The sequence below is a fragment of the Brugia malayi genome, assembly GCF_000002995.4.
Source record: "Brugia malayi strain FR3 genome assembly, contig: Bm_v4_Chr1_scaffold_001, whole genome shotgun sequence".
Taxonomy (NCBI): Eukaryota; Metazoa; Nematoda; class Chromadorea; order Rhabditida; family Onchocercidae; genus Brugia; species Brugia malayi.
This window is the reverse complement of record NW_025062475.1, coordinates 3,858,359-3,874,082: the sequence shown is the minus strand read 5'-3', so window position 1 is coordinate 3,874,082 and position 15,724 is coordinate 3,858,359. Positions and strand designations below refer to the sequence as shown.

General features: G+C 29.6%; 2 protein-coding genes across 2 annotated transcripts; both read right to left on the bottom strand.

The window, feature by feature from the left end:
- Positions 1–3,299: 3,299 nt before the first annotated feature.
- Bm12656 (HMG box family protein) lies at positions 3,300–9,260 on the bottom strand (the record flags this gene model as incomplete). The annotated part of the gene is made up of 10 exons (XM_043076462.1): positions 3,300–3,351; positions 4,323–4,431; positions 4,690–4,813; positions 5,157–5,233; positions 5,375–5,422; positions 5,655–5,826; positions 7,867–7,953; positions 8,021–8,136; positions 8,385–8,491; positions 9,151–9,260. The coding sequence occupies 10 exons, from the start codon at positions 9,258–9,260 to the stop codon at positions 3,300–3,302; spliced, it is 1,002 nt and encodes a 333-aa protein (XP_042932396.1).
- A 5,254-nt stretch (positions 9,261–14,514) lies between these two features.
- Positions 14,515–15,459, bottom strand: Bm7641 (Uncharacterized protein; the record flags this gene model as incomplete). The annotated part of the gene is made up of 3 exons (XM_001897147.2): positions 14,515–14,739; positions 15,070–15,181; positions 15,356–15,459. The coding sequence occupies 3 exons, from the start codon at positions 15,457–15,459 to the stop codon at positions 14,515–14,517; spliced, it is 441 nt and encodes a 146-aa protein (XP_001897182.2).
- Positions 15,460–15,724: the final 265 nt, after the last annotated feature.

Genomic DNA, 15,724 nt, shown 5'->3' with positions numbered 1-15,724 from the left:
AAAGAAAAGTAATCAGAAAAAATTAGTATTAATTTCATATTTTTTCCTTCACCTGATAAATTAATTGTCTAATTTGATCATTTCTGTCGCATTTGTCGCATCCAAAATAAGTTTCATAAATCGATGAACTATGAAGAGGTAAAATTTGTTATACTTCGGGAGATTATTTTCTATTAAATCAATACTGATTTGATATGATATAATTGCTTGATCATAATGAATCTTTGAATTTGAATAGTTTATTGATGCTCTCAATCCTAAAATTCAAAATATTCTTTACATAATTAAAAGAATAGCTAATATATTTGAAATGAAGAAATTTTCATTTTTTCATCCGTGCAAATTTCTTCTCTTTTGCTGGATGTCAACATATATATTAGAGTTAAATAGTTTAAAATTAACCTTCAAAATTCAGTTTAAGTAATTTTCAGTTGTCAGAAATTACAATTAGTCATTAAAATACTTTCTTATTAGCTATGAATTATAAAAAGCATAAAAAAAAATTTTAAAAAGTATAACTGTAAGCTATAAAAAAGAAAGTATTTTTTTTTTTTTATAATTGCTTTTCCTTAATGAAAAATGTGGGATTAAAAATGCTTGAAAATTAATTTACATTGTTCTGATCAAAAGATATTGAGGGCGGCGCAAATTCATCTTCCTACGCCATCTTATTTTTTTTCTGCTATTTTGAAAATAAATATGGTAAAGTAAAATTGCTTTACTCACTCATATGTCCATACTTGGCAAGAAGCCAGTGACAATTGCCAGTCATTAATTGATGTAATGCAAAGGCGCATTTGTCGTACGGAATTTCCATGCACAACAATTCATTAAGCCAATAATAATACAAATCAACACAATCACTTTGTATGCTACGCAATCTACTATTTGCGCCATTTTGTTCACGTATGCTTATTGTTTGTTGATTTTGTTGAAAATTAATATCCATTTGTTTCTTCTAATATAAATTCAAATTTTTATTTTTAAACTTATAAAACAAATATGAATGAATTGTACAAATGAAATTTATTTGTAGGTTATTCTTGAGAAGTAATTCATTGCATAAATTTGCTCTCAATGTCGCTAAGAATTATCTGAAAGATTAAAATTGAATTCATATTTTGCCATCTTCATTGTATAATTAATTAACATAATTACATTCCATTCTATATTTACCTTTATAAGATTGGTGTAAAAAGTGTTTAGAGATTGAAGTTGAGAAATATATAAATATGTCGCAGTTTCTTGCATTATTATGACAATTTCTGCAAGTATTAAATAACAGCATTCTGATAAGATTCTGATAAGATAAAAGAAAATTGAGAAACGATCACTGTCATAGAAACATCATTTCACACATCAACAAAATTCTCAAATTTACGAAAAAAATTTTTTTTTTTACTCAATTCTGCCATAATCCATAATTATTCTTTATACTTTATCATGTTTAAACTTTAAGCGATCAGTAAAACTTTCCTACCAATTTGCTTGTTAACCTATTCCTTTGCACATTTCAATGAAAGAAAAGTTCTTCAGTCTTTTTTGAATGTCAAAATAATATGTATTTGTCATAAATTTGACTTACACATGCTTATTTAGATTATTTTATAAGATTGAGGAATGATAAAACTTGAAATGCTAAAATCTATTTTATATTTCACTAGCAATCATCATAACAACAAACATAACAGTTACAATTAAAACAAATTGAGGATTAGTGGATCATGACTTATCTAATTAATAAACATTTACTTATTAATCATAATTATCAAAACGTAAAAAATGATAAAAATGAAGAGTAACACTGAATGAATGAATTGATAAGGGAAAGAGAGAAGGAGAGAATTAAGCAATAGATGAAAGTAATGAAGTAATGATATTTTCTTCCATTGATAAGCAATGCCCATAAAAGTATTAATCAATTTCTGCTTATATTTTCATAGTATTTCAAAAGAAGAAAAAGCATACCTTTATCACTACAGAGGAAAGAAGTCTAATAGGCATACTATCAATAGTTTGAACCATTTGGCTATTACAAATATTATTAGACTGCCCTTTTTTTTTTATTTTTTAAATAAATTCATTCTGTTACACCTCGAAATTATCTATTCATAGCACAAAATTTATATAAAAATACATTATGTGATGTGTTAAGCAAAAGGATAGAAAACATGCTTCTAATTTACATTTCTGAAGTTACAGAATGCAGTAAAATCTATTTCAAAACAAAAAAAAAAACACGGTAAACAGTGAACAACGTACGAACAAAATGTATCAATCTCAGAAATGTTAAAACTTTAATTAAAAATTCGAATGTTTGGCAAATAATTTAATCAATCACCTAGCGTATAGAAAAGAAAAGAGAGACTATTGAAAGAATATTTGGCATGCTTTTATAATTGACATTCTTATAACTTTTGCATCATAATTTTTCATAATTTCAAAACAATCTATACGCCAGATACACTTTGTAGTATAATTTTCAATTGAACTCAAATCCCATTTTGAAATCCAGAATCGAAACGGTCTAAAATGATTTTCATTTCAACCGCAGTGCATGAATGAGCAATAAAAATAATAAACAAAGCATAAAAGAGAGAGAGAAGGAGAGAGAGCTGTCTCAAGAATGTGGGCTATTTTTGTAAGAAAAATAACCTCTGCGCATGATCTTGCTTCGTTCTCTACAAGCAAAGTTAAAGTTGTCAAAACTGTTTCCAAATAGTTAAACTTTGTAAACTAAAATCACAATTTAATTTCTGTTACTTTTTCACATCACAGTAAAGACTACTTCGTAATATCACAGTAAAGACAATCCACAAATGTGAAATTTCATCACAAGTAATCAAAATTCAAAAGTAAACCAGATCTGTAAAGCCTATCAAACATCAGCATGCTGCATTAAACTTAGCAAGTCTTACACCATAAAATGGTTTCCAAATATTCGAATTTCATAAATAAGTCTAAATAAGTACCATTTTAAGTTAGCAGATAAAAGACCAATAGAATCACCATTACTACTTGAAAAATCAAGGATTCCGACCCTAATATAGCCTCATAATACTAAATATGTGGTAACATCTGTTTTCAAGAATTGAATCCAAATACAAAAAATGAGTTGTAGATGACGATATTTAAATAAATGACATTCACTTTAAGCCTTATTCGGAACTATGTTTCCTCTTGATACCTTAGAACTAATTTCACGACAAAATTCACAGTGTTCTACAATCTCCAACTTCTTCCAGCGAATGTTTTCCACAAAAGAACCAGCGGATGGGGTAAAAATTGATCTTTCAAAGTTATTCTAACAGATATGCTTCCAATGATGCAAGTTCTTTCATGAATGGAAAACTGAAACGAATTTCAAAAGAGGGGATTAAGTGTAAATTTAACAATAGACAAAGAACGATAATTTCGGAACAATCTTTCAATAAACAATAAAAATCAATTTAAGTAGAAGCTCAAAATCTTGAAATCACCATGAATATAAGCCTTTTCAAAACAATGCCAATAGAAATCACCAATATACTTATTACAACTAATGCTATCATATGTTAAATTCTCTGACTTTTTTTTGGGAATAGTAAGATATAGAACATTAGAATTTTTTTTACAATTCAGTAATTAGATCGTTCCAGAAAATGAAATTTACCGACAAGAAGTGAATAAAACACATCTGTGTTAGTAAAAGAAAAATATGATGAATCAAGAATGTTCATTTATAACTTAAAAGAAATTAACAAAATGTTCAAATTCTCTAAAGAAAAAATAATTAAATGGAAATAACATTGTGCAAAATAACATATATTTTAAGTCATCATAAACGCTACCTTTTTACGGCCAAATTGGAAACTCAGCAAAAAAACAAAAATCAATACTATTGTTCCAACTCATTCTACCATTACACCCTTCCTTGAACTTCTCAACCACTTCCAACAAATACAGCAAAAATTGAGAATGAACAAGATAGGAACATCTTGCGACTACCAACTCTCGCTTTTGTAGAAACTCAGCATGCCATATACAGTACTGTAATAAGTGAAGCGAAGATCCAGGAATTCACTGTTAACTCGGACTGAAATCGTCAATTAATTAATTGGATTGGGAAATGTTTGTGTTATTTAGTTACAATTTGATAAGAGAACATAATAAAGTCGAAGCAATACTGGATGATACCAGAATATCTTTTTTGTCTTAGTACCGAAGATCCCAGTCGTAAAAACAGGATATGTGTACAAAATCACATAAACTTCAAATCAGACACAATCATTACTTCACTCAATTTAAGAGAACAATATAAAATTCTGGATCAATTGGCTGACTGTGGTAACGACTGGCTGCCATGCTGTTGCTGTTTAGTTACAGCTTGATGGTGCAACATGTGATACTGATCTAGGTAATGCTGTGGTGATGCCAGAGTGCTCTTCTCGCCTGAAACTGTGTCAGTAGTGAAAACCCTGGTAGCATGCGCTGTTTTTTTTTATACATTCTTTTTTATATCTTTCTCAGAAAATGATAAAATTTTATTTGCATCAAGTATCACCTGACTTCATTCACAAAAATATATAAAATTTGGGATCAGTTTTTAAATTACTGTATTAGTAGAGCAATATGATGAGTTAGTTTATATCAGCACTAAACTCGTTTTCCCTAATATAAATGACTGCGTGACAGCAAAATTATACTCACCTGGTTCAGGAAAAGCAGGTTCACAAAGGGATGTATAATATAATTCTAACATTTGATGCATAGTAGCCGATAAATTTGATTGTGAATTATTTTGCTGCACTGATTGTGATGCTTGCTGATTTCGCTGAAATATGAATGATAAGGCATTTATTTTTCTTGACTAAAAAAATTAGTAGAATGCTGTCGGCATTTATTACTAAAACAATGTAGTGTTAGTTGCTGAATCTCATTTCTGCAGTTCAACACAAACAGTTTTTCATGAATTCTCGATAAAGTTTCATATAAAATTTTGACAAAAAAAATGTCACTAAATGAATTCATTCCGTCTAATATATGAAAGCAGTGAAAGCATAATTCATTCTATCTAATATAATCCCGCATTTATTGCAAAAAAAGAATTTTTTTTTAACATACTATTCTTATATCTTCCGCAGAGATGCGGAAGATATAAGAATACCAAAATTTACTTGAGACAGATGCTGCGGTGTCCGTACATTAACTGCTTGCGCTAGTATAACCGTTCCTGGAGCAGCTGAGGTGAGCGCTGCAAACAGCAAATTTAAAAAAACAATTCTCATAAAAATTTTCTCAAGTACGAAAATTGAGCTGGAAAACAAGCAAACTAGTAGAAATTAAAGTTGTAATTCGGAATGTTCTGAGTTCAAATAAAAAATGGAAAACTTACACTGTGCTGGAACTTGAGCATATACCACATTACCGTTTACGCATCCATCTGAAAACTTTTTAACATTCATTAACAATAATAAATCAATTCGCCTGAGCAAAACAGACTTAAGAAGCTATGGTGAAAGTAATGCAAATACCAAATCCAACCGTTATGACTAAGTTAAATGATTTCTATGATATAAATTTGTATCCTTAATGAAAGTTATGATCAGCTGTTAATTATATTAATTGTAAGATGGTGTAAATTGCCATGCATAAATGGTTAAACAAAAAATTACTGATTTTAGGTGTTGATGGAGTAGCAAACGTCACTGGTGCTGCACTTTCATTACTGAGTGGTGTACTCGGTGCAGTATCAACAGTCATATTTGGTGGATCCGTTTTCATCAGGATCTTGGATAATTTCTTCCGCTGTGGGTGATAAACCAAATTCGGGTTATCTTTTAAAGCCTGCAATGTTAAAATGAACTTTTTTTAGTCAGAAAATGCTGAAATGTGACAAAAAAAAATGACGACTACTATAAATAGATCTACCGAAGGATTCATAGTAGCACATCTGCTAGTGGCGAAATGTTTATCCACACTTGATCTGGATGTGTTGTAAAATGACTACAATTACAGTAATCTGATCACTTCCTTTAAGAAATAAGCTATTTTTCCAATCTCACCAAAAGAAGCTATTCACATTGCCCATTGAGCTAGAAATCGCAACTTAATTTGTTTGTTGTTAAAGGAAAGACAGCCTCAGCACCACTTTGAAGGCTGGCTAATAAAAAAATTGCACGAACTAGGAAACAGTAGTGGAAGCACACATAAACAAGCGCTGACACACACCCACACACAGACATACATACACACACACAGACAAACACAAACATACATATACACACTAACACAAATATATCCCAAGACAGAGGTCTGTCCTGTGCAAAGAAGGGGAAGCACATCACCCCTACCCGCACTCCACCTCCACTGAGAAAATGCTTCTCGAAATTATGTACGCTCTTCTGCAACTTTCTACTGCCTTCGTTTGTGCTGCACCGTTCGTCCATGTCCATTCACGAAGATATCCAAATACTTACCAGAAAGGAATCATAGCAATCATTCTTTACTCTTGGAATTTTCAAACTGTTTGCAAGATGAACACTTATTGAATCGAATAGGGCAAGAAAAATTAAAATACATTTTTGTCCCACACATTGCTATGAAACGTGGCGACAGCACAATTACGGTTATACTCAATGATTTATAAACGGTTTAGAAATTTATCCTACTTGTTGAGCACTTTAAAGCGAAAACCCATTTATGTCCTTTATTTTCATAATTATTGAACAGATGGAGTGCGAATTATAGTTTACTTATTTACTTCATAATCACTAAATTGTTTACCTTAAGCATTTTTTCGTAAGAAATAAAATACACTATTCTTATTTTACATTTGCTTACCAATGCTTCAAAATAATTTTAAAAATTATCAGAAAAAAATGGCAAGAAATGCTGAAATGAAAATGACAGAAGAGTGTAAGATCGATAAACGTAACACTTCATGAAATGATTTCTATGTTGTTAAAACTACCCGAATTTATGAACTAGTAAACACTACCACGAGAAGACTGTATCAAGGCGAGGTTATGGCCGGCATCCTTTTGCAATGAAGTGAGCAAAACACGAACATATACACAGACATGAGAAGATGCACTATGCCAGCTACTAACGCAAAGTGACTAAAGTGAACCAAACACCACCTGAAGAGAGCTATATAGAAGTGCTTTGTGTAAGTTTATATGTATGGGTATACGTGCGTGTGTGTTGTGTGCTAACGTGGATGAATACCTATGTATGTGTGTGCATGTGCATGTGTTGCACATGCGTGTATGTGAGTATGTATGTGTATGCATTTCGTGCTTTTACTATGACCTCCCTAGCTTAAACATAGTAACACTTCTTTTGTGCCACCCATATTTTTTAATATCCAAAACAGCATGAACTTTTAAAGCTACCACTGCGATACTTACGAAAACCCATGATTGCTTCCATAGTAACGCAATAGTTATGAAGTATTTAAATGCAGACTAAAATTACTGCATAACTGGAAAAAATAACTCTTGTCAAATTCAGCAAGCAAATATCAAGCATTTTTCAATCAATGATTTCTAAATAGGATTGTTTCTAAAAAAGACCACCAAATCGACTTCTTCATATATAGAAAATAAAAAATTTTGAAATAACTATTTTACTTAAACTTGCACTAACAAAGGCAGGAAAGAAGGCTAGCACACAAATACTGCTTAACTTTTTCAAACAAAAGTGGAACGAAAGTGATCAGAGAGCTACGAACAAGTTCATAGTTTGAAACTCTCCATAATTACTGCTCAACAAATCCTATATCTCCAGTGCCTGTTCTATAAGCATGAACAATGAAAACAGTAAAGTTTTACAACAAAAATAAAATAAAGTGATAGTGAAGGAACGGCATGCAAAATTACTTACTTTTTTGTGATCTAACCGATTCTGTTTGGATGCCTCAAAATATTGTCGTTTTTCCTTTTCACTCATATTTTTCCACTTCTCACCCATCTAAAACAATGAAATAAAATTTTCGTGAGCAGCTAATCAATCCTGAATATGTTAAGAACATGCTTACAATTCTGCTTGCTTCATGCATTTTCATATTTGGATTCAAAGCCAGCAATTTCTTTCGTTCTTGTTTTGTGAATATCATATAAGCATTCAGAGGTCTTCTAATGAACTGGTGATCGTCTGCAATTTATTTTTATTTCTTTCGTATTTATTTCATACAAGTTTCGCTTAAATTTATCTGTCACAGCAGATAAAGAAGGAACAAAGATCGTGATGATTTAAGGTATATTCTCGATACTAAACTTTTTACGAAAACAACATTTTTCCTTAATTATATATAGAAAATTCTATGGATACGAAAGGGAAGCCTTAAAAATAGAAATACCGCCATATCCTGATTTAAATCAAATTTAATATTTGACAGAAACCTGCAGGTGATGCGGACTGTATTCGATGCATATAAATGTTGTTCGGTAAACTGACAACATGCGATGGACTTTCCACCCTAGCATTTTCGCCAATACCGCTTTGATATCTGAAATGAAACATTGTAAAAAAGCAGGAGTGAAATTTTTTCATCCAGAAAATGACCCCAGAATCGCAAATATTTACTAAAATTATGTAGTCAATATGTATGTATCTTATATACCGATATATATTATATACGACATACCATACGGAGTGCACTACGTTTTTTGAAAATGTGAATACATTCTTTGGACATCCCACTTAGGACTTCCTGAACTAGCCTTTCTAATCAAATGTAAGTTAATCCTTCGATGAATATTCTCCTTTCAGTAAACCAATTTTCCTAGGCAACTTAATACAGGTTCTGTGATGTTTGCTCACTATAATTTACGCAAAAAAAAATATTACCATCAAGAACTTCCTATGACATCAACTTCAATATCGCAAACACTAACAACACACTGTTTTACATAATAAATGATGACATGATCAACATGAAGATAAAACAGAAAAAGTTTGGAGAATATTCAAGAAAAATTTTCAAATAAGATTAAGTTGCATAAAGAATTTCGAAAGCAATACACTTGAATTGCTAACACTACTTGCATCTAATTTCTTTTCTGTTATTCATCGAACAGTCTCACCAAAACAGTAATAGCATTCAATTAACATAGGTCCTGTGATGTCTGTTCATTATAATTTATCTAATGGTCAGAAAAAAAATACCCATTAAAGCATGTTCCTTGACTGTCGGGTAGTGAGGATGACGCCGCTGGTGAAGATGATGCGCTAGTGGAAACCAATGGGGTCGAGCTGCGACTCTCATCCACAGACATTCAATCCCCTACACGCTTCGAAATGCTTATAAGTTTATATGTGACATAAATGTTTTCGACATAAGAATGGTGTAATGTGCAGTTGGAAATGGAAAATAAATAGCATAAATTTGTAAATTAAAATATATAATATGTAACAAGAAATCGATAACTTTTTGGCTTTTCCTATAAAGAAATTTTTTCGACAAACAGATTAGATCGTAAACTTTGAAGTCCTGTACTTTTTCCAAATACATAAGGTGTAAAGAGTTGGGAATAAGAATTATGCATATTACAACGTATATCGATATTACAAGTCACTATGATATGCAGATACACATTTCCTTTCCCAAAAATACATGATTATTGATTTCAGAGTAGTGAAAGATTTTATCAAGCATATGGTATTCTTGACTGACTAGTCTAATAAGCATTCACTTTCTCCCAATTAATTCATCGGGAAATATGCACACAATAATCTTGTTGATGTTGCAATTGCATGATAAGACTTCTTTGTGGAACAAAAAGTCATCTGACAGTGACAAAATGTAATTCCTATTTGCAATATAACAAGTCATTTAGATTTAACACAATGCACCATGTCGTTCTGATGTAATGATCAACAATGTAGCATGACGTATCACCTAGTTTTAACAGTAGATTATTTAAATATGATAGGTCATTTGATCCTCACATTATAGATTGTCTAACTGCGACAATAATTTTACATTTGAAATTTCAAGCATTGTGTTGCAAAAGGAAGTTTTCATTATAATGCGTTTTCACTATATTCATTATTTACTAATTATTAGCCAATCATATGTTCTAAATAAATTACATATCATAATAATTTAGTATGAATTCAACAAAAATGTAAAAAAAAAAAAATAATATTGCGTTATGTGCACGCATTGAGAATTACATGTATGCATTGATGGTAAAATGCTATCTATCTATCTATCTAATTAAAACAGTTAAGTTAGCAAAGTAAAAATGATTGTATGAGGCGAAAAAAAAAAAAACAGAAGCAATATTGGACATAATGTGAGAATGAAGAAAGGCAAAAATATATTTCTTCTCTTGGAATTTAACGAGAAAATTAGTTAATATTCAAGAATAATTCTCATTTTTGTTCAACATATAAGTCAGAAGTGACCTTTAACCTCGAGCTCAGCAACTTCTCTTCTCCTCCCTCGCATCACATCCGCCCACCACCCATGTCCACTCATGCGCACTCCCCCGCACTGCACAGATTATGTCGTAAAGTCACTGACGTCATGTTTTCCTTATGTGTACGTACATGTGTATTGCAGCACAATATTGTCAGTTTTAGTGATAATTTTATTGGTTTTTTGAGAAATGAGGTATGATTAAGTGTAGATATAAGCTGAAACTGTCTTATAATGTTTATGATTGCTTTAAAAAAATTAACAAAATATCAGTGTAATGAGATTATCACACAATGTGATAAATGATTAACTCTTCTAACATATTACACTATCTTATCACCTTATCAAAGAATGCGAATGGCACTGTAATGAAGAATTTTAGCAATTAATAACGAATAAATGTGATCAATGTATAGATATTGATAACTGACAATAAATATGTGTCATTTGAGAGAGAGAGAGAGAAAGTGATATAATGATTAAATGATATTGCACTGATGAAATGAATAATGTTTTAGTTAATTTAATTATTATTTCTTTTCATTTGTTAACATTAAAAGCTCTTTTTTCTTACTTTGCTTTTTCTAAATTATTTGAAATTTTAAATTATTTTATGTCTCGAGAAAAAAAAGAATAATTTATTGAATTAATCAACCTTTATTCTCATACACTCTCCCTTTCATTCACATTTTTATCCTTTGATGGATATCTTTGTGAATGAAAACAATACGAGAATTATACTTTTCCATCGGGAAAACACCGCAATTTATCTTTTTTTCTCCCTTTCTCTATCTCTCTCTCTCCCTCTCCCTCTTCCTCTCTTTCTGTCTTTTTGTGTACATTTATCTGTCCATCCATCTATTCCCCTATCTATTCGTCTATATTTTCATCTATCTCTCTCTATCTGTCTCTCTTCGTCTATCCCTTCCTCTCTCTTTCTGCCTTTATGCTATTATGGTGAAATATTTTCAAAATGTTTGAATTCCTAATAGTTTCTTTAAATTTAATTTCAACATTGGAAAGATTAAAATTTCAAATTTTTAATTAATGTTAAATTTTGTAGTGAGATGTAATGGTGTATAATTTGTGTTATTTATTTAGTTTAAATCAATTATTTACAAATATAAAAATTTAAAAGAAAAAGGAAAAGGTAAAAGATCGATTATTTTATTGTTTATATTTAGGTAAATGGTTGTTACTATGTATATATCAAACTAATCAATGGGAAAACAGCAAGAAACGATTAAAATTAATATTTTGTTAAAATATTTAAATGTGAAATATTTAACAATTTATAAGAATTATATACTTTTATACTAATAATAGAATACAAATGATTTGTAAAAAGTGAAAATTAAACACTAAAAAATTGATATCAACCTATCAAATCAAATGATAATTGCATCGAATAAGAAAGTTTTCATTTATCATTAATCCAATGCTAATTTATTTTCATAAATAATTAGCATTAAATGAAATTGTAAATAACACATACATATTTCAATTTAATTTTAAAATATTATTCTTATAGATGCATATAAGGCTATTAGCTATTGATTAATTTAATAGTTAGCTAATAATATTAGGAGAGAATAATTAGTAAATATTAAACAGACATAAAGCGTTTCAATCATTTACTATCATCCATTGCTAGATTAATTGACTACTTCATAGCAGCAAAATTAGCATTTCATTTTCTCTCATCCATTCAATCAAATTAAATTTCAATAGCTTCTCAAAGATCAATAATATATTTATATGTGTGCAATTAATTCATAATTTTATAACATTCCAATGAAAATTGAATTGCAAATCTTAAATTTAGCATTTTTTAAATGAAGGCAATCTAATTTTAAAAAATGTGAATACGATTCTAATTTTTTTTTAGATAGAAGACTCGATTTTATTAAGAGATATGAAATAAATTGTTAATTAACCATATCTGTTGTTTTATTATTATTATTATTATCATTATCATTATCATTACTATTATTCAACTTATTTTGTTGAATTATTCTTGTAATTCAATGCGACACAATTGTGATCAATGTTTTTATCAATCGATTGATTACAGTTATCACTATTGTTTTCATCGATTGATCAGTGAATCAGTTTTATGATTGGATGTTTGCAGTATGCGACATTTGTCAGTCAGGTGATCTTACCTCAATAGTCCTTCTCATGTAATTTTTTAAAATCATTTTTCAATGGAAAATAATTTTTTTCTCACTCAAAACTTTATGGCGTTCCTTTTTCTGAGGATAAACGGATGTAAAAATTTTGTTTATGAGATCATTTTATCTGTGCAAAAATTAATTCATACATTAAACAATGTTTTAACATTGTCCACCTAGAAATGAACGAATCATCGTAATTTAAATGAATAATTCAGTTGAGCATATTTCAAAATCATATTTAATGTTTATGAAATGTTATAATAAAATTTTAATAAATTTAGAAAAAAAAAAATTATATTGTTGTAAATGATAAGATGATGGAAGAATTTATCAGAGAGAATATGCAAAAATTGAAAAAAGATTATTAAACTGTCTCATTTACTTTTACTCATTTATTGCAAATATACTCAAAAAAAAAAAAAAAAAATCCTGCAAATTACTAAATTTTATTACAGTCTGAAATCTGTTACTAAAATTTATTACAGTTTAAACAACCCTAATTAAATCAACTAAAAAAAATAAAATAATGAAGTTTTACAATTTTATAGTCTCTATTTTTATCTAAGCTTTTCTTACAATTTCACTATTATAATGAATTTAAAACAACATAAAAGGTATGGATGAAGAGGTGAACAGAGAAAGAATGAATTAAATCACGATTAAAAATAATTTTAGGAAATCAAAGTCCCTTTTCGATTATTTATGCCAAATAAAAATCAATTTATCACTATTTGCCTGATTTCACATTTCTAAACTCATTCAAAATTCGTTCCACTTGTCACTTATGCTGTCCTTCAACCGGTTCTTTTTGTACTCAACAATTCCTTCACTTTTTTTATGATGTAATTACCAGGAAATCTCACCATGACATTCATCATAACTCATTGCAAATCTTTTTTTTGCACTGATGAACTTAAATTCGTTACATAAAATAATGCTTTTAATCAACTTTCCAGGGAACTGCTAATATCATATTGAATTTAAATTGAAAATATCACGATATAAAATTATTTGTCAGAGATACTTCAAATCATAATTAGTGATTTCAACATGCTTAAATTTTATTTATTTTCTCGAGGAAAAAAAAATTTATTTCTCATCCACTGAAGAAACTTCTTATCGCGATAACATCGAAAGTTGTAGAAAACTTTGAGAGCTATTTAAATGCCACGAATTATGAGAATCAATCAGTGTCAACAACGGTATTAGAAATATTTCTCCACTATTGTTTAAATGAGACAAATTTTAGCTTTCAGAAGTTTCGAATATAAGAAATAGTATGGTATTCATTCCTTTCATCTCAACTTTCCTCAGCATTAATCTTTAACAAATGTGAAAATGATATCATTTTCCTGAAGACCAACTCACTATACTTTTACACTCAAGCAAAACATTTAAAACTTTTTAAAGCGCTGCAATAAAAGTTATCAAACAATAATTCAATTAATTTCTGTGACAATTCTAAATATACCGATGAAAATATCAAATTCTTTACATATTTTTTTATTGCTAAACATAAAAAACCAGCAAAGTTATTCTGAAAATGATTTTTCTTTAATCCTTCTCAAGCAGCATACAATCAGTATGGTTACAGAGCCCACTTTCCCTGCATTATTACTTCTATCGCTATAATATGAAACTTTTTTATCGTAAAGTAACTTCGCAATTTCACAAAGCATTGTTGTTCCCTCATTTCTCAGAGCATTTTTTTTTTTTTTTTTTTTTTTATAATTCGAAATACGAATTCCTAAGGAATTTTCAAGACTCTTTAACTGTTGTAATGAAAGAGAATAATTTCGTGCCAACATTTCACTGAAGATATTGTTAGTATTCTATTATTATACAAAGTTATAATTGTATCAGTTAGCAGAGATTCATTCTATAAACTCACAATGCCACGTATACAGGTATAAAAAACAAATATTAAGCTTAGTCCCAACGTTGCCTAACAATTAGCTCCTTTAAACTGCTTTCAATAGTTCGATGTTCATGCAATAGATTACCAATATTCGCTTTTGCTTTCAACACTTCACCACTTCCAACAATTCGCTTTTTAGATTTTCCTGGCATACGACGTTGCTCCATTTCTAAAAATTCTTTCTCTCGCTGTTCTGCACATGTACCATATTTCTTAATATATGCATGTTCCATTTCCTGGAAAATTATAAGAAATAATACAAAATAGAAACACATCCAGTGCAACAGCAATGGTTCACTGTTGGAAATTAAATTCACCTTTCTCACTCTTCTGAAACATACAAATTAAATTCAACATCATAAAATCTTTATTTCACTAAAACTTAGTGATCAACATTATTGATTTAAAAAAAAAAAAAAACACAAACAAATAATATATTTCAAAACTTAACTCGCTACAAATGAAATATTCCATTAAATGTTTCATGAATGATAAGAAAAATCTTTCTTGACAAAATTTTTAAGTTAAAAAAATGAGAAGTAATGTGTATCATAAATAAAGTAAACCTTGCTTAAGTAAGGTGTTGCAAGACATTTCATTACTTCATATTCTATTTTCATTTTATCCTGCAATTGTCTGATGGCATTGCCACTAATCGGATAATCCGGCCTGCCTTTTCTTAAAATGATGGATAATCAATAGTATGAAAATTATGCCACAAAAATAAAAACATATTCCGCTCTTAAAGACTGACCGCTTTATCACAGCTTCGCGCCAATTCTTCGCCATTCTTTTCCCATCTTCCCCTCTACTAGAACAAAAAAAAAGACCACATATTTTAAAAACACCTACATTTTCAACTTTGGAAGAGGAGGTCCACGATATCCAATTTCCCAAACACGACGATTCCATTCCGGAATATTTAAATTCCTTAGTAACCAAACCGTGAATCGCATGACATCTATTTCAATATCACAGATCTATCGATAGTACCATTTCTCAACGTTGCCCCTTGAAGTACTAAACTTCACGATCATTTTTTTTTGGTACACCAGACACTGTAGATACCAGAAAATGATTAAATTTGCTTACGATCTTCTATATGTACGTTCCGTTAATCAATAATAGTTTACTAAATTAATGAATGCAAGAACTTTAACATAATTCAAAAAAAAAAAAGAATCCGACCTCCCAAATAAAATTATACAAATGATTAATCTA